The following is a 19,954-nucleotide window of genomic DNA, read 5'->3' as shown; positions in this document are numbered from 1 at the left end:
TGTGAATGGATGTTTTGTCAGCGATCATTGCAAGCTCATCATATTTTGACTTTGAGACAACTTCATTGGCTGGAAGTGAAAGACAGGCATTGTGAACTTATTATGGTTGTATTATTTTTGCAAGTGAGTAGTATGAATGTGCCATCTGTGGTATTTGATCTGTGACAGCTTGTTCACACATGCAAGTCACTATCTGATGCGAAGTGAGAATTACACATGCATAAACCAATCTCAAGAGCAGCTTAGTTACTTTTAACAAGAGAAAATGCATTCTATTCTGTACTCTATTTCAGCATGGCATCCAGGGAAAGACCACAGAGATTTGCTTTCTTACCATTTGCACAAATGTCTAAAGATGAAAATCTTGGGCATATACCATGAACCACAGCCTTACCACGTGAAAGTTAAAGCTTCTCTAGATGGGATGACATAGATTGTTATGGGTAGACTGAGGATGTAATATGTATTACATAGCATGCATTTTATCTCTAATATATTGTCTCTAAACTGGATTTCTTACAGGACAACAAATAGTTTCCTGGCTTTCCTCCTCACCAAGGCAGCCATATCTGCCATGCAACAAAATACAGCAGTATGGAGTCTTCCATGTTTTTGCAGGTAATACATCTACTGTGCAACAGTTGCTGAGTTTAGCGAGCAAGTGTAGGTTTCTTATGGATGAGTTTCTTAACTGTATGCAATAGAAGGGCAATGAAAAGTGCAGCTGCTATCTTCCACAGTTGGACTAAAAGTCTATTGCATATTTGAATATTGTGGCAGGCAAGGGAGACATAAATATCATTTGTTTTGGAATGATAATGGCTGAATGCTCTGCAGAGGTAGATGAGTTCTAATCAGGAGCCATCTCGCTTATAAGTAGGCCTGTTCTGACAATACAGAACTTCACTGGCTGCCCATGTTTCTGGGTACAATTCAAATTGCTGGTTCTTACTTTTAAGGCCCTAAACAGCTTAGGGTCAGGTTACTTGGAAGCGCTGCCACCTTCCATATTGTCTAGCCTGCTAATTAAAATCTTCTTCTGAGGCCCTGTTCTCTGTGCCTCTGCGGGTACAGGTGAAGAGGCAGGTGACAACCAACGGCAGGGCTTTTTCAGTGGTGGCATCTTGCCTTTGGAATACCCTCCTCCTTGAGACTTACTTTACTTTCCTGCAGGGATAAGCCCAAAACATTTTTAACCCATGCTTTTAACTGAGAAGCTCCATCTCTGGTGGAATATGAACAGGAAATGACCATAACCAGCTAGGCTTTGGACTTTCTTCCCCACTCCACTCTCTAATCATCCAGGAAGACCTATGTTTCTTGGCTGATTGTGGCAGGCAATGTATGAATGAAAGACTGGGGGAGAGATTTCCCACTCCCTAAAATAGCGGTGTGGAACCCTTTAGTCAATATACTGTTACTGTGCAAGGAGCAAACTTGGAGGACCACCTCCAATGTAGTGTAGTGGTTAAGAGTGTAGTGGTTAAGAGTGGTAGACTCTAATCTGAAGTGGTCCAATGTAGTGTAGTGGTTAAGAGTGGTAGACTCTAATCTGAAGAACCTGGTTTGATTCCCCACTCCTCCACATGAGTGGCAGACTCTTATCTGGTGGACTGGATATTTTCCAACTCCTACACATGAAGCATGCGGGGTGACCTTGGGCTAACCACAGTCCTTTCAGAATTCTCTGTCCCACCTACATCTCAAGATATCTTTTGTGGGGAGAGGAAGGGAAGGAGGTGTTTGTATGCTGCTTTGAGACTTCTTAAAGGAGGGGAAGGCCGGGTATAAATCCAAACTCTTCTACAGCGGAACCTTGGTAATCGTCGCCTTCGGTTTTTGCTGGTTTCAGTTTTCGCTGGTTGTCCCCGGCCATTTTTTTGCCTTGGTTTTCACCAGGCCCCTCCATTTTCAGCTATGCCGTTTGCATAAATTTATGCTTTTTGCGTAAATTTGCTATGCCGTTTGCGTAGCGCATGCACAAACGGCGCAGCTTCGGTTTTTGACGGTTTCGGTTTTTGCCAAGTGTCGCTGGACAGATTACCGGCGAAAACCGAGGTTCCATTGTACTTCTTTTTATTGTCTGAACAGCCCTGTCTATCCATCACTTTTTTAAATCAAGTGGAGCACAACCAAACAAATTGGGCTTTTATAGATCAGATAAGTCTAATATGCTTAAAAATTAAGCATCCATGAACATTTCTGAGTGAAATTCTGTTGATCTGATGAGATTCTCTTTTTCCCCCCAGGATTCAGAGTCTCATTGGAGGTTCTGCTTCCATGGGTAGAGCCCACCCACAGCTGTAACATTCAAAACTGGCGGCAGGAAGATTACCAAGAACATGTGTCCTGACTCCCTCTCTTCCTTTTTCTGATCCTACCTGGCTGTTTCTCTACAGATGGTAGCAGATAAAGGGAACAAAGCAATGAAAGACATATGCATAGGTTTTCAGTGGTAAGCCAATCTGTAATGGGAGCAAGACACCAGGAATGGTCACCACAGAAGAATAAACAACCGCCTTGCAAAGAGAACAACAACAAAAACAGCTGGAGTGGTGCACTGCAGCCAGAGAACACATGGTTTGTCCATTGTCTTCTGTGGCTCAGTATGGCATGGTTGGGAGGAGCCAAATGCTCTCGTAAAAAACACCATCCTTAGATGCATCGAGCTTTTGCCTAGGATTGGAAATTTGGCATTTCTGTGATACATATGTAACTATTTCAACCAGAAATAAACAGTTGTGAAATCTTAGTATGTACAAAGGCTGAATTTCATGACAAACATCGCAAACTATCTGTTTCCCCAGTAACTAGAAGCTGATGTCCATGTGTAAATTTTCATGCAAGGGATGAAATCAACTATTCCTAAGTGTTTTTCTAATGTCCTTCATTCTCCCAGTCCAGCTGTTTCTTCCATGAGCAGATAGCCCTGGGTAGCTTCCTTGCACTGGAGCCTCAGAAACATCCTCTTCCCTTCCCTCTTGATCACACATTATTGTTTTATGTTCACTCTGTCCATCCACTGAATGAAACAGAGGAAAGGATGCAGGGCCAGATGTTACATTTAAGCAAGGAATAAAGCAGGAAGTACTAGCTCAGTGGTGGCGAACCTTTGGCACTCCAGATGCTATGGACTACAATTCCCATCAGCCCCTACCAGCACGGCCAATTGGCCACGCTGGCAGGGGCTGATGGGAATTGTAGTCCATAACATCTGGAGTGCCAAAGGTTCGCCACCACGGCACTAGCTCCATTGCCATAACAGGTGAAAGATCACTAACTCTTATCTTGAATGTTGTCCAAGCATTCTTAGTGCATTTACGACCCACCCCAATTAATTAAGATGAGAATTTCTAAGACTGTGATCTATTAAAGGTAAAGGTCCTTTAAGCACTGTATCATTAGTGACCCATGGTGTAATGTCACATCATGACGTTTATTAGGCAGACTATTTTTACAGGGTGGTTTGTCATTGCCCCCCTCAGTTGACTCCAATTTTCCCCCAGCAAGCTGGGTACTCATTTTACCAGTCTTGGAAAAATGGAAAGCTAAGTCAACCTTGAGCCAGCTACCCGAAACTAACTTCCATGACTCTCTGAAAGAGATTGAGAGGACCCAAGCCACGCAGAGCCGCAGTGCAAGGACAAAAGAGCCGCATGCAGCTCCAGAGCCGCAGGTTGCAGACCCCTGATCTAGATGGAACTCATTCTGTTAGCAGATCTTAGACTGCAATACTGCAGCTTACCTGTGCCATGGGGCTATTACTGCCCGACAAAGAACAATAGAAAAGAAAAGAACAGTCCACCAAAAAAGGACATATGGTAATCTTTGGCTGGAGATAGTTAAATTAATTATCACCTTTCACAGATTTCTAAAAATTCAGCACGTACATCAGGGGACCATAACTTGCCCATGAATGCCATGGTGCCGACCTAGCATGTTTCGAAAGTGGCTGGGGCCAAGTGGGGCTCTTGCCCAGCATGGGTTCTGATTGGCCACTGAATCTGATTGGCTGGGAAGATTAAAATAACACTGTTGTAGCAGCTTCGGTTTTATTCTTTTTCACTCTTTTACAGTATATTTTTAAATTACTCCTCTCCTGCACTAGGGCTTTTTCTGTGTGTGTGGCTCCGCCTCCTACAGTAGCCATTTTGTAGCTGTGCCCACTATTTTGTGTGAGAATTCCAAAGGCGCCCACAAGGTGAAAAGATTGGGAATGTACCCTGGATGTACATGTTTCTCAACATAAATTGCATTTGCTTTTCCCTGGAATACTTAACCATTTAAAACATAATAACTCTGACTGGTTACACAAAGGATTTTAGAAATGCATTTGTTAATTTGCTTTCTTAATTATTATCCTGTTTGTATAACATCATAAAACAGCCCAGAATGCAATACAACATGTGCAGGTGCTTGATTTAGGGGGCAGCCCTCTCCATAATGTGCTGTAATATCATCAGGAACAACAAAAAATCTTTCAGAGTTATGGTTCCTGGAAGAAAAATATGATGGGTTGGATCCAGCCTAAATTGGCAATATCTAATCATTCCCTCTTCCTGATTCAGATCACTCCTCCATATCATTCATTAGAGCTCCCTACCTCTCTGGAGCAGCATTTTGTGGACATCAGTGAGCTATACTAGGAAGGGGAGAAAGACAGAAAAGTTCATTTCCATTGATGGAAAATTTAGGCAGGATCCAGACCAATATATATGGTACCATTGCCAGAGGGACGTGTATAGCCCAATCTTGTCAAATCTTGGAAGCTAAGCTCAGTCGGTACTTAGGTAAGAGACCATTTGATCTCTTGCCTAGACCACCCTACAGGGTTGCCGCAAGTCAGCTATAACTTAACAGTACTTTACTCACACCATTCCCAGAAATCTGCACACCTTGTGTTTGTGACGTGTGAGTGAATTTTGCTGTAGATTTCTTAACACAAAGAAACACACTCAACTAAAGAACCAAAACTTTTAAAAAAGTATTATTTTCAGCAGATGTTGCTTGCAGCATTTAGATTAGTGCATCTTAAAGCAGGCTGGTAATGGCAGCTTTCTAATAGTGCCTTGCTCAAATGTAAATAGAGCTGGCAGCGGAGTTGTACATCTGATGTTTATTTGGGATGTCTCTGCTGTTCAAACCAGAAGATGCTTCTCCATCCGCTCTCTCAGTTTGTATTTCTGAATCTAAGATAGAACAGAAATGAAAGGAGAACAGAATTAATTTTGAGTGTGTATGTGTGTATGTATGTATATACTTAAAAAACTGGGCTGTCACTCACCTTGCCAGATACAGTGAGTGGAAAATCCTTCACAAACACAATGTACCGAGGGATTTTGAAATGAGCAATCTGAAACAGAAAAGCCAATAGCGAGAGCAGGCAAAATCTCTTATATGGGTGTTTCCTGTACTGTAAAATAGGGCTCAGAGCACATTCAAGTCCAGAGTGTGCAGTGAAACCTCCTCTAAATCTAGAAAGTACTGAAATGCACTGACCTCTAGACTTTTCTCAACAGACTCCATTTGAAATCTAACCTTTCCTTTTTTTGGTAAAAGCATCACAAACACATAGAATCATAGAACCAAAGAATCATAGAGTTGGAAGAGACCACAAGGGCCATCAAGTCCAACCCCCTGCCATGCAGGAACACACAACCAAAGCACTCCTGACATATGTCCATCCAGCCTCTGTTGAAAAACCTCCAAAGGAGTCTCCACCACTCTCCAAGGCAGCGAATTTCACTATTGAACAGCCCTGATGGTCAGAAAGTTTTTCCTGATGTTTAGGTGGAATCTCTTTTCCTTCACCTTGAACCCATTACTCCTGGTCCTAAGCCGAATTCCCACTGAAAATTTAATCTAGATACAACCAAGTTTCAAAAGAATCAGCACCTTTCCATCCAGGTTCCAACATCCTCACTGCAGCATGTTTCTAGTGAAGACATCTAGGCCTGCCCTTTGGGGAGATGCCTGCTTTGAGGGATGCAATTGTTAAGCTAGCAGTACCAAAATTTCAGAGTATCTTTAGGAGACCCTCCTGATGATACCACCCAGGTTTGGTGAAGTTTGGTTCATGGGGGCCAAAGTTATGGACCCTCAAATGTGTAGCCTCCATCTCCTATTAGCTCCCATTGGAGTGTTTTTTCAAAAAGGGGCATATACAAGCAGGTCCAGGAAAATCCCGAGATATGGGGGTAGGGGGGTAGGGAGGAGCGCCAGAAATGGGACTGATCTGTGTTCCATGGTTCGGCTGTGAGGAGATCTCAAGAGAACCTGGATATTTCGGGTGACTATCCCAGGATTAATCGCCAGTGAGGAAATCACCATCATCTCTGGAGCAGCAGAAAACAAGCTGGCTCCCTCACCAACATGACATCCCTTCAAATATCTAAACATGGCTATCATGTCACCTCTTAACCTTCTCTTCACCAAACTAAACATACCCTGAGTCTCTGCAACATCTGCTGAAAATAATACTTTTTAAAAAGTTCTGTTTCTTTAGTTGAGAGTATTTCTTTATGGTAAGAGATCTCCCCAAGTCTCTCCTCATAGGGCATGGATTCCAGACCTTTAACCATTTTGGTAGCCCTCCTCTGGACATGTTTCAGCTTATCCTTCTTAAACTGTGGTGCCCAGAACTGAACATAGTACTCTAGGCGAGGTCTGATCAATGCAGAGTAGAGTGGTGCAATTACTTCCCTCGATCTAGACACTATACTCTGATGCATCCCAGAATTGCATTGGCTTTCTTGGCTGCCATACCACATTGCTGACTCATGTTCAGTTTGTGGTCTACTAAGACTCCCAGATCCCTTTCATATGTTGTCAAGCCAGGTGTCACCCACCCTATATCTGTGCATTTCATTTTTTTCTGCCTAAGTGTAGAATCTTACATTTGTATATATATAGAAGCTCTTACCTTCCCTTTGCAAAATTTCTTGACTTCTTCTGCTGTGCACTCCTCTCCAGCTTTCAGTCTGATGGAGGCACAGATCTCTTCTCCCATTCTTTCATCTTTCACCCCTACCACCTAAGTGAGAGAGAAGGAACAAACTGATTCTTGGCCATGCTACTGATTAGGTTTCTTGACAGAGGGTTTTTTCATCTTTTCCTGCAGGTCATTGGGTCCATGTGCTTTCTATCACAGACCTAGATACTTGAGTAATTTAAGTTTTAAGTATCTAGACAAATTGCAGTTGTCTTCCCCCAAACCCTGTCTCACCTGCACCTCATGAATCTTAGGGTGGGTGTGTAGAAATTGTTCAAGCTCTGCTGGATATATGTTCTCCCCTCCTCGGATAATCAAGTCTTTACAACGACCAACAATCTTGCAGTAGCCATACTCGTCAAGAACAGCAATGTCCCTGGAATGATATCACAGTCATCCTATTCTGATGCTGCTATGACCCTTGACTTTCCCCACTTAGATGCTCAGTATTTTCAATTATAATCTTCTGTGTTGGCATAACTAGGAAACTGTATGGGACTCTGTGATAGCCACATTACAAAATACTACATTCTGCACTGAGGAAAGTTATTACATGTAAATATTACACATGCAAGGAACAAAGGCCGCCTTTACACACACAGGATGTGTGTGTGAGCTGCTTCCCAGTAATACTGGGAAGCACATGAAAATACATCAGCTAGATGAGAGTGACTGATTGAACAGATCTTTCCCAATGAATCACCATCTCATCTAGGGGGGTGGTGAGATTAGCCTTCCCCCTGAAGTTCTGATGTTCCTCATCCTGCTATATCCACTAGATCAGGGGTAGGGAACCTTTAACACTCAAAGAGCCATTTGGACCCGTTTTCCATGGGAAAAGAAAATACTTGGAGCCGCAAATAATTTTTGACATTTAAAATAAAGATAACACTGTATATATTAGGTTTTTTTTTTACTTTTTACTCCGCTCATTCTGAGAAGCACATGGATGCGTCCGCCCTGCTGCCTGCAAGGATGGGGCCAGCGGCTCGGCCTTGCCGGCCGCTGGGAAAGCACCCGCCCTGCTCCAACAAGGCAGGCAAGAGGGGAAACCCATGGCGCGGCCCAGCCGGCCGTGGGCAGTTGGTGCGCCCGCCCTGCTGCCTGCAGGGGGGCAAAGATGGGGCCAGCGGCTCAGCTCGTGGAGCCGCAGTACAAGGGCAGAAGAGCCGCATGCGGCTCTTGAGCCGCAGGTTCCCTACCCCTGCACTAGATGATGCTGATGTCCAGAGACTAGTCACACGAATCAGTTTCACATCTTACCCAGTCTGGTACCATTTCTCATCATTAATCACTTCATTCGTTCTGTTGATGTCTCCCCAGTATCCCAACATGACACAATAGCCTCGAATCTGAAGTTCGCCTGGGGTATTTAGTGGGAGGGTTTCCCCTGTTGCAGAGTCTTCAATCTTTGCCTGTAATGTAGAAGAAACCAATGCTTTAAATGCAGAGCCAGGTCACAGTCCTGGTGAAAAAATGAAGGAGAGGGATAGGAAGCAAGTTGGAAGAGGGTTGATGGGAGATGCCAAGATTAGGCAACAGATTAGACAAGGGTATTAGTCACCTCTGTGTGGGGTAAAACACACCCCACGCTATCTGCCTTCCGCATAATATCGTCCTGTGTAAACCCCATGAAGGTGACAGGGCTGTTCTCTGTAGTTCCATAAGCCACCTACAAAGAAACAGAAAAGCAAGGAAAACCGATGAAAGTAAAACAACACATTTCCTAACATGAGTGAAATGAGCAGTCACAAAACGACAAAAGTCTTCCAGCTGCACAAGCCAGTAAATCTTCCATTTCTACACAGAGCAACATCTAGGCATCAACAAAGTGACTATCGTTGAGGGTTTATGTTGCACCAATAAATTCATTGAGGGCTTATGAACCAATAAATTCCACATTTTACAAGCAAAACAAATAATGTATGTACACTCAAATAAACTGATTTAATTTGCAAATTTCATTTTGATTGTGGATTGCTATAGAACGTCTTTAAGAATTGGGCTCATCATGGAAGAAGTGAAAAGTACCCAGGGAATGCAGGACTCAAGAAGCAGTATATAAGGTGCAGAAGTGTTGTCAAGATGGGCAGGGCCTGATACATACGATAATGGTTTAGGGAATTACAAGAGATGGTGATTCATTGATTTTAGGAAAGGTTCTATCTGAAATGGTGCAGGAAAGGGGCAGAGGGCCAGTTTTCACATTGTCTGGGACTTCTAAATTATCTATGTAGTATGACACAGGAATATACTCCACCATATATGTAACTTTCCCCCCCCCCCCATTTCATTCTGCCTAACACCAAAAATATGCAGAAATCATGGTGGAATGCATGCCCCCTTTATGCTGCAGAACATACACTTGCCAACAGTCCTAAAAACAATGAATTACTGGTTTTGGTCCTGGTATTTTATGTAGAGAAAATACAGGATGGAGTAAACAATCTTTTTGGCCCAAGTGCTGGGATAAAAATGTGGATCTACCTGCAAAGGGGTTACTGTACCAGCAAACATGAGGGGAAATGGGGACAGGGCAGCTAGTACCTCAAGGGTCCCGCTTGCCTGGGAGATGTGCAGGTAGAGGAGACCAGGACAGGCAAAGAAATGAAAGACACCTTGATTAACATACAGGAAGGTCCTGATCTCAGAAAAATACATTCTTTTCTGAGAAAACAGCCATAAAACTCCTCAGACTGTAGGCTAAGAAGAGATTAATTTCCTTTTTGAAGACAAATAGGCAAAATAAAGATGACAATTAAGCTACTTGCCAGGAATAGCCATTATAAATGGCTATTTGGATGACAAAAGTAGGACTACAAGGTGGAACATGTACCTTGATTTGATTGGAGAAAACGATACAGAGTGGCACACATGGGACTAATCCCCAAATTGGTGACAAAACAGATGGGACACAAACAGATGGGCTACAAAGGGTTAAAATGTCTGGACATTCCATCAGAAGCTTGCAAGCCAAGAGAACAACAGAAGCAATGGAATGAAGTCTGCCTTGAATAGAATCCGTTTTCCAAGTCCCTGCAGACTGAATCCACTTCAAGGAAGAGAGTGTCAAGTTAACACCTGTGACAACAAGAGTTAACCTCATGTGCTTTTTTCTTTTCCTGGCTGTGCAATATCATGTAATGTTGTGCTATCGTTTTCCAGTTCCCTTAAACTCTAGTAAATTGAGACTGTATTTTAGTAAATAAAGATCTTTTCCTTTTAAAAAAATCTCATACTGTGGTCAAAATTTCACTTGGGGCACCTGACTGCCCATTCTACACATAGGCCACATAGTCCTGACTGGACTACAGGCAGTTAGGCGGGTATGCGTGAAGCAGCTATGGAACTGGGCAAAATGCAAAAATTTTTTTTGATATCAAGGAATAGGAGGTTGTATGAACCAAGAATTTGAAAAATCAAAATGGGATTTCTGTGCATGCAGAGGTGGGATCCAGCAGGTTCTCACCAGTTCCCGAGAGTGGGTTACTAATTATTTGTGTGTGCCGAGAGAGGATTACTAATTGGGTCTGCTTTTCCGCTTGAAATTCCATTAGGTCCAAAAATCATAAAGTCCTGTTGTTTCCTATGTGGCTAGTTAGTGAAGGTAGAAAATGGGATAATTCTCCCTGTTGGGCTGTTTTAAAAACATGTTTTAGAAATATGGTAAAGTTCCTTGTTTAAGGAAAGTATCCTTCTTTTGATTTCTAGAAACAAAAGTAAGTATTTGAAAGTATTGAGTATTTGATAGACAGTCAATTAGAGGAGAAGCAGTTGTTTCTGTTGGCAGTAGATGATCGGACTTGCTTTAATGAGTTTAAATTATGGACAGAAAGATACCAGCTGGAAATTAGGAACTTTTTTTTTACAGTAAGAATTTTTTACAGTAACAGAGAAATTATTAATGCCCCGCCGCCGGAATGCCAGGCCACGCCCCCGCCGTGCCCCACCCAGCCCCATTGGCGCTACGCCACTGTTTGAATCCCACCACCATGGGAACCTGTTACTAAAATTTTTGGATCCCACCACTGCCTGCATGTTAGCAGACACGTAGCTAGTAATGCAGGCAAGCAAAAAGAGTAAATCTTTAAATTCTTGTCAATAAGGGCCAGTGACAGAAGAATATTCTTTATAACTTCGTTTTCAGAACTAGCCATAGGGGATAGCTACATGAATAAACAAAGCAATAAAAGAGATCAGAGGTTAGAATAGAGAGAAGGAATTTGATTAGTTAATTGAAAAAGTGTTTTTATCTATATGCTAAATGAACATAGAAATGATAATGAGAGATTCATATTTGATGTTAATGATCATGCAGAAAACACATGTATGGGAAATGATTATGTGGGATATGTATACAGGTATGATCAATGATGTCTGTACCAGTATTCTTTGTATCTATAAAAATGAAGTCTTTATTTGGTTAAGGCGTGACTCTGCTAGTTACCTTGTATGTGAACTGTTAAAATTCAGCACAGTAAGCTTATCTTTTTGTTTCACACCTGATTCTTGAGTATTTTCTAACTTAGTCTTAAAACAACTCAACTGGGCAGGACCAGAGACGCGGTCCTGGCTCCACACAGCACACACACAGGCATGTGGCCCCTCCCAGTATCTGAAGAAATAGGTAAAGGAAGGAAATGTATAGCTTGAGTTGTGGTGGTGTGGCTATCAAAGAACAGCGAGAGGGAGGGAGGCAAGTGGGGTAAGCCCTCTTACATGCATAGAGATTGCCTCCCCCCACCTCTCAGACAAAGGCAATGGGAAGGAAACTCGCGGCCCACCAGTTGTTATGGACTACAGTTCCCATCATCCCATGCCAGGATGATGCTGGCAGGGGATGATGGGAACTGTAGTCTACAACATCTGGAGGGCCGCAAGTTTGACACCTGTGAACTACATCTATTAGCCCCTCAAACACTGCTGGCCCCAGCAGTACTGGATGCACATCTGAAATTCATTTTGGTTGCTGGGGTGGAGAAACAGCTTGGTGTGCTGAGCTAAATGAACTGGCACACCACTGTTCAACACGCAGGCTGGCAGCTACCCACCCCTGACATAGGGAAAAAGATTGAAGTGGAATACAACGGAACTGCTTTTCATTTCCTACAAAGCAGGTAAGGCAAATACTGTATGGATCACTGGTTTTCACTCTGGTCCTTTTATTGCCTGCTATGTCCATCGATGAATCTGGCCCTTAGTTTCTCTAAGGGGATTCTGAGATTTATTTTATTTCATTTTATTATATTTATACCCTACCCATCCCTAACCACAGCCAGGCTCAGGGTGGCTGTAGTAGAACAAAGTGAATTTCTCATAGTGCCCACAGGCAGATTATAAAACCATATGACTACAAACAAAACAAGTTAATTTGTGGAAACGTTTCATATTAAGAAGAACTAAATGTAACAAAGTAATCTGTGAGAATCCTGCAATTCGTTGAGCATTTTAGGTGGGCCAGCGGGGCTAACTTGACTGGCCTGCAAAGATGTACCTTGACCAAGTAAATTCCCTGGCAATAGGTTCTAAATTCTGCAGAGCCCTCACCTACAGGAGAATATATCGTTCTAATGGATTAAATTACATGTTCCCATCATTTGTGTGCCAGTTTAAGTTTGGAGAAATCTGTGGGTCCCCTTCAGTTTGAAGGAGGCCGCAGAGAAAATAATCACACATTTGGTTGAAAATAATTTTAGCCCACAACTATTTAGCAAATGGTTTCTCTTATTCAGAGGGATTACCAAGAATAGTTTCAAATATTCAGTTTTCCCTTATATTTCTGGCGACAAGAACCTCTTTCTTGGAGAATTCTGAGCCCCTGGCTTAAGCTTGGAATAAGTAACATTGATGCAGAACTGTTTTGATTCTAAACACTGCTAGAAAATTTCTCTGTGCTAATGTTGTTTAAACAGTGGCCAATGTATGTTTTCAAAATAGAATGAAATAAACATGTCTGGAGTCTCAGAAAGTGACAATTTGGAGACACATTGACTCACGGGACAGAGCTGGTCACAACTATGCCCGGATTCTATTCCTGGCTGTCTCTGAGCATTTGTGCTGGTAGAGAATTCCTCCAGGTAAATCAGGGGCAATTGTTCCCTGGTGATGTCGAAGGTGTGGGACATGTTTACAGGTTACCTTGTGCTCTACCACCTGGGACACAGGCCCAAGGCACTTCCAATTTATTTTTTGTTGCAATAAGGAAGCCGAATTGGTAAGGAGGAGGAGGAGGAGGACAAGAATAGGAAGAAGAATTTGGATTTATATCCCACCTTTCCATCCTGTAAGGCACTCCTGTAAGGAGTTTCAAAGCGACTTACAAACTCCTTCCCTTCCTCTCCCCACAACAGACATCTTGTGAGGTAGGTGAGGCTGCGAGAATTCTGAAAGAACTGTGGTCTCCAAGCAGGCTTCACGTGGAGGAGTGGAGAAACAAATCCAGTTCACTAGACAAGAGTCTGCCATTCATGTGTAGGAAGGAGGAATCAAACCTGGTCCTCCAGATCCTCCGCTCTTAACCACTACCCCATGATGGCTCTATATACATGTTCTATATACTATGGATTATTGCCAGATGAGCAAACGACTCTGCATAACGACTCTATATAAACATATGCCTTCTTTGCATGAGCTACTCCAGTGCCTGAGACTGCATTTGCACCAATGATCATTTACACCAAAACAGCTGATTCAGGATCTGAGACCTCTTATACACCTTTGGTAGTACAAAGTGTTGTCAGGTAGTGGCTAACATACGACAACCCTGTAGGATTTTCAAGACAAGAGACATTCAAAAATGTTTTCCAATTGCCTGCCTTTGCATTGCAATGCTAGATTTCCTTGGTGATGCCCATCTCAGTAGCAACCAGGGCTGTCTCTGCTTAGCTTCCTACATCTGACGAGACTGGGCCAGTTTGAGCTATCCAGGGACCTCTTTACTATACTTAAAAGTAGTTATGGGATGACCTGATATGTATTAGTCTGCCAGTTTACAAGTAGAGCAAGGTCCTTCCTCATTTTTCAATGAAATTGGAATATAGGGTGGAAAGGACCTAACTATGTTATTTTTTTTTTTTGGCTGAAGCACATTTTCACTTCACCATTGTGAGTTAGATGAGCTAGGAGGGGGAAAAACTATAATTGACTGCAGACAGGTGCTGGGTGTGGGAGGGAAAGAGTTTAGCACCTCTTACCCACAAGCTTAATTTTTATTTTTATTTTTGAAAAGATTTCCCTCCTTTCCTGAAATCCTGAGGGGGAGTTTACTTCACACGTTGCGACGCCTGCTCTGAGAAAATTAATTTCTTACTGAATGGGCACATTTCCTTATTAGTCTAAAAATTGAGGGATATGATCCCTTGGGACAGGAGAAGAATTCCTGAGAATTTCATCCCAGCTGCAGTGAGAGGAAGCTCCATCAAGAAATGTGTTGTCCAACAGAAAACAAATGGAAACATCTACCAAATTACTTCTCAGTATGACCAGCTGTATTCCCAGTGTCATTTTACTATAATTCAAATACTGTAAACTTCTACAATGAAAAAAGAACAGCACCTCTCTCTTCACATCTTTGACATCACTGCATACTGCACTGCTAAGCTGCCAGACAGCCATACTGCACAAATGCTTTCAGCAGAAGATTAAACTAAACTGTCTATTATGCGCCCAAATGTCCAGAGAGTTTGAAAAATTGAGTTTTTTCTGTCCAGAATAGAAGTTACATTTGAGTTTATATAAACGGATGCTGATAGCAGCTCTGTATTCAGTAACTTCCATTTTAGATCCTTGTTTATATTTTTATCTTAATTTATTTTTAAGTCATTTTTTTCCTCAAATTTAAACTTTCCTCCTGGGAAATCACATGCTGAGAAATAGCGCTATTTCTTAATGGTTCTGTTCTGCCAATGGGGAAAAATTAAATTGTGACTGCAGCAATTGTTGGAGGTTGTTTCATAATGGCATCATAGCACCACTGATCTCTCTCTCTCCCTCCCTCCCTCCCTCCCTTCCTTCTGCTGGCCTGCACTACATGCAGGTAAACAGGTAACAAAACAGGAAATATCAACCATCAAGCCAAACTTGGGGTAGTTATTAATGGCATGCCCCTGAACAGCACACAGAACAGCAATGCAAAAATAACCCACACCACAGAAACTGTGCCTCTGTTTCACAACCAAATAGGGTTGCCAGGTCCCCCTGAGCCACTGTCGGGTTGCCAGCTCAAAGTTGCGGAACTCCTGGAGATTTGGGGGTGGAGTCTGGCAAGGACAGTGTCCTGGTGTCTACCCTCCAAAGCATCCATTTTCTCCAGGGGAACTGGTCTCTGTGCTCTGGAGATCAATTGTAACTTGAGGGATCCCCAAGTCCCACCTGGAGGCTGGCATCCCTAAGATCTGAACGAAGCTGCAAGAAATCATCTCAAACGATCTGAGTGTACCAGGGGAAGTGGGAGAACTGTGATTTTGTTTCCAATGTCATCTAGAACCGGTGTAACTGCCTGTGTGAATGATGTATGAATGATGACAATTGTGCCCCAACAAACTGGGGTGGAACCACCCTTCAACTCTTTAAAAAAAAAAAACTTGCTATACATAAAAAGTCCCTGCAACAATTTCCAAAAAATTTTGTACTACAAATGTTTGTGCTCCCCCTGCTGGCTACAAAACAGAAGCCAGTCTTTTATGACGGTCTGTATCATGATGCCAGCATGTCACAAATAATATTTATATTAAGAGCCACATTTAAATTCCATTCAGAATACCAGGGAGAAAATACAGTTATATTGGATTGAGAGGAAAGGGCAAAATTGGCCCAAAACAAGAGTCTTTTCTGAACTTCAAAGGCAATGCAACGAACAGTAGGGAATAAAATAATAAACCAAAGGAAGTACTTAGTACGAAGGAGCCAGTCGCCAATTCCTATCCTGCTTTGCCCTCCGTGATGGATTTAATTATCCCTCTAATAACACTAGGTATTTTGTCTAGACTTGAAATCACCGCTGAAGTTCTTTCCAGACTTTCCCTTGGCAATTTGCTCTTGATTTCCCCCAATATTTCTGTCCTCACATGAACGGAACAAATGCACACGAGGCTTCTAATTGAGTCTCTTTAGTAACCTGGGTGTGTGTCCACAGGGGTCTGCCCCTTTATCCTGTGCTTCTGGGGCAAGAGTAAAATAAAACGATGACAGATCTTCCATGAGACACATCCGATCAAACTAGCAATACCACTGCTATTTTGTGAACCTGATCTATATATCTAAGGAATTTTGTCATGTTTTCTTTTATCCTTGACAGAAGAATGGTACATTCCTACGAGGGACGATTGTCCTCTTCCACTGAGCATGCAGCTTCAGAAGGGGCACACAGGGAGCTGTGAGGGAGGTAGGAGATACCCACCTAGCCAGCCAGATCAGTCAAATCAATCCTGGTGGTCAATCAGGTGACAGATGGCACAGCCAGATCGCCCTCAAACAACCTTCTTTTATCTATTTGTAGCCACTGATAATAGTAGACTGTGGTCGATTCCCCAGCGGAAAAATGAATGTAGATACTAACCGGTTTGGGAAGAACCGGGACCTTTTGAGCACAGTTTCAGCGTGCCCACTGCAGCTTCTGCCCCACAAACGATCCTTGTTCCAGGAAACGCAGCAGCAACGAAAGATTCCCCACTGAGGCGGATTGAGCACGCAATCCGCTCAGGGGCTATCCTGATTGGCTGCTGTGTTGAGTCGGAGAGGGAATAAAAAAAATGTTTAACCTTGCAGATCAACGTCTGCATGAGCTTAAGAACATAAGAACATAAGAACAAGCCAGCTGGATCAGACCAGAGTCCATCTAGTCCAGCTCTCTGCTACTCGCAGTGGCCCACCAGGTGCCTTTGGGAGTTCACATGTAGGATGTGAAAGCAATGGCCTTCTGCTGCTGTTGCTCCCGAGCACCTGGACTGTTAAGGCATTTGCAATCTCAGATCAAAGAGGATCAAGATTGGTACCCATACATCGACTTCTCCTCCATAAATCTGTCCAAGCCCCTTTTAAAGCTATCCAAGTTAGTGGCCATCACCACCTCCTGTGGCAGCATATTCCAAACACCAATCACACGTTGCGTGAAGAAGTGTTTCCTTTTATTAGTTCTAATTCTTCCCCCCAGCATTTTCAATGAATGCCCCCTGGTTCTAGTATTGTGAGAAAGAGAGAAAAATGTCTCTCTGTCAACATTTTCTACCCCATGCATAATTTTATAGACTTCAATCATATCCCCCCTAAGACGTCTCCTCTCCAAACTAAAGAGTCCCAAACGCTGCAGCCTTTCCTCATAAGGAAGGTGCTCCAGTCCCTCAATCATCCTCGTTGCCCTTCTCTGCACTTTTTCTATCTCTTCAATATCCTTTTTGAGATGTGGTGACCAGAACTGAACACAGTACTCCAAGTGTGGTGCGACCACTCTAAGCTTTATATAAGGGCATGACAATCTTTGCAGTTTTATTATCAATTCCTTTCCTGATTATCCCCAGCATAGAGTTTGCCTTTTTCACAGCTGCCATACATTGAGTTGACATTCCCATGGAACTATCAATTAAGACGCCCAAATCCCTTTCCTGGTCTGTGACTGATAGCACTGACCCCTGTAGCGTGTATGTGAAGTTTGGATTTTTTGCCCCTATGTGCATCACTTTGCATTTTGCTGCATTGAACTGCATTTGCCATTTCTTAGCCCACTCACCTAATTTATCAAGGTCCGCTTGGAGCTCCTCGCAATCCTTTGTGGTTCTCACCACCCTACATAATTTGGTATCATCTGCAAACTTGGCCACCACGCTACCCACCCCTACTTCCAGGTCATTTATGAATAGGTTAAAGAGCACTTTGGTCCCAATACGGATCCTTGGGGACACCACCCCCACATCTCTCCATTGTGAGAATTTCCCATTTACACCCACTCTTTGCTTCCTGTTTCTCAACCAGTTTTTAATCCATAGGAGGACTTCCCCTCTTATTCCTTCATTGCTGAGTTTTCTCAATAGTCTCTGGTGAGGAACTTTGTCAAAAGCCTTTTGGAAATCCAAGTAGACAATGTCCACCGGTTCCCCCTTATCCACATGCCTATTTACATCCTCAAAGAACTCTAGTAAGTTTGTAAGGCAGGATTTGCCTCTGCAAAAGCCATGCTGACTCTTTCTCAGCAGGTTTTGCTTTTGTACATGTTTTATAATTTTATCTTTAATGATAGATTCTACTAATTTACCAGGAACAGATGTCAAACTGACTGGCCTGTAATTTCCTGGGTCCCCCCTAGATCCTTTCTTAAAGATTGGTGTGACATTGGCCATCTTCCAGTCTTCAGGGATGGAGCCTGATTTCAAGGATAAGTTGCATATTAAAGTGAGAACATCAGCAATTTCATGCTTGAGCTCTTTAAGAACTCTTGGGTGAATGCAATCTGGGCCAGGGGATTTGGTAGCATTTAGTTTATCAATGGCTGCCAGAACTTCTTCCTTGTCTACCACTATCTTCGTTAGTTCCTCGGATTCGCCTCCTAAGAAGCTTGGTTCAGGTGCAGGAATTTTCCTCACCTCCTCTTGGGTGAAGACAGATGCAAAGAATTCATTCAGCTTTTCTGCAATCTTCCTGTCATCTTTTAGCACACCCTTTGTTCCTTTGTCATCTAACGGGCCTACCGCTTCCCTTGCTGGCTTCCTGCTTTTGATGTACTTGAAGAACTGTTTGTGGCTGGTTTTGATGTTCACAGCCATGCGTTCCTCATAATCCTTTTTTGCCTTGCGCAGAACGACTCTACGTGGAGATGAAGAAACAGGTGATTAAAGCAAAGCTCTGTTTCCGCGCACCTCCATGTAGTCAGATCAACATGGATACAATGTGTAGCACTGCTTTGTACTGCCGTCTACTCAGTCAATCAGTCAAAACTGGCTCCATGTTGCTTCATATCCATGTGGATCTCTGGTCTGCAAAATTTTAAAAAAGGCTGCCCACTGTATTCTCATTGGATGGGAGGCTCCACGTCACTACCAGCAGTGGGAAAAATGAATCCGGATTCACCTCCACAACTTCCCCATCGCTCCAGATTGCCCACACTTTTTTTGAAAAGGTCTACTTTCTTCCAGGTTCTAAAATACCATGTGCCGGGGGGGGGGGGGGGGGGGGGCAGAAACGGGATGAAAGTGTGTTCGGCGCTGGTGCAGTGGGGAGTTTTGCTGTAAACCTGGATATTTTGTGTGACGAGCACGCATCTAATCCTCAGTGGGGAATCGACCACAGTGTGGGCACAAATGGTTGAGGCAATAATATTAACATAATAATGATATTACACAAAAATAATATTACACAAAAAGCCTGAACATTTACCACAAAGAACATCAATAACTGTTGTGAAGTAATTAATTGAGCACTTTCCTCTCAAGCAGACATGAGCTTTCATGGGATGTACAGTTTTGGCCACAAAAGTTCCTCATGAAGTGGTTCTGGTGATTCATATCTACAACCCCATCATGATTTTAAAAGGGTAAGAAGAAACTGTTTGAAACATTGTTATATTCCTGTGTTGAACTGTGAGGGCTCAAAGAATGGTTCAAAGAATGCTCCAAAGGGCTCAAAGAATGGTTACATGGAGTGATTATATGTTATATACATGACTATGAGATTAAGCACCTTAAAATTAATCCCATCCTTCAAACAGCTCAAAGTGGCATACACTGAACTGCCATTTGCCACATACCTGGCTAGGCCATCAAAGATCCTGGGATGGGGGTTTTTAGTTGGCTTTTTTCGTGCTGAAAACCAACCTCCTGTTATTTGTTTTCCCCCCACATTGGTGGTTTGGAGCTACATTTTCTTTCCTAGACTATTAGCATTCTTGTGGTTCATAAGCATTTCTCCAGCGCTGCCTAAGCTTCAGAAGTGCAGCTTGGCAGCCATCAAAAGGAGGAATGTGGCACTGACTTGCTA

At 42.9% G+C, this 19,954-nt stretch overlaps 1 protein-coding gene across 2 annotated transcripts in view; it reads right to left on the bottom strand.

The window, feature by feature from the left end:
• Window positions 1–4,971: 4,971 nt before the first annotated feature.
• The window catches only part of ACSF2 (acyl-CoA synthetase family member 2), a 59,261-nt gene continuing 44,278 nt past the window's right edge, over window positions 4,972–19,954 (bottom strand). For both annotated transcript variants that reach the window (XM_048490334.1, XM_048490335.1), the window contains exons 11-16: window positions 8,556–8,663; window positions 8,255–8,406; window positions 7,226–7,367; window positions 6,923–7,033; window positions 5,285–5,353; window positions 4,972–5,189 (exon numbers count right to left, since the gene is read on the bottom strand). In XM_048490334.1, the coding sequence (XP_048346291.1) occupies window positions 5,139–5,189; window positions 5,285–5,353; window positions 6,923–7,033; window positions 7,226–7,367; window positions 8,255–8,406; window positions 8,556–8,663 (633 nt within the window). In that variant the 3' untranslated portion in view covers window positions 4,972–5,138. The remainder of the gene's footprint in view (window positions 5,190–5,284; window positions 5,354–6,922; window positions 7,034–7,225; window positions 7,368–8,254; window positions 8,407–8,555; window positions 8,664–19,954) is intronic.

Source organism: Sphaerodactylus townsendi, linkage group LG03 (genome assembly GCF_021028975.2).
Source record: "Sphaerodactylus townsendi isolate TG3544 linkage group LG03, MPM_Stown_v2.3, whole genome shotgun sequence".
Taxonomy (NCBI): Eukaryota; Metazoa; Chordata; class Lepidosauria; order Squamata; family Sphaerodactylidae; genus Sphaerodactylus; species Sphaerodactylus townsendi.
This window is presented reverse-complemented; position numbering and strand designations above follow the sequence as displayed.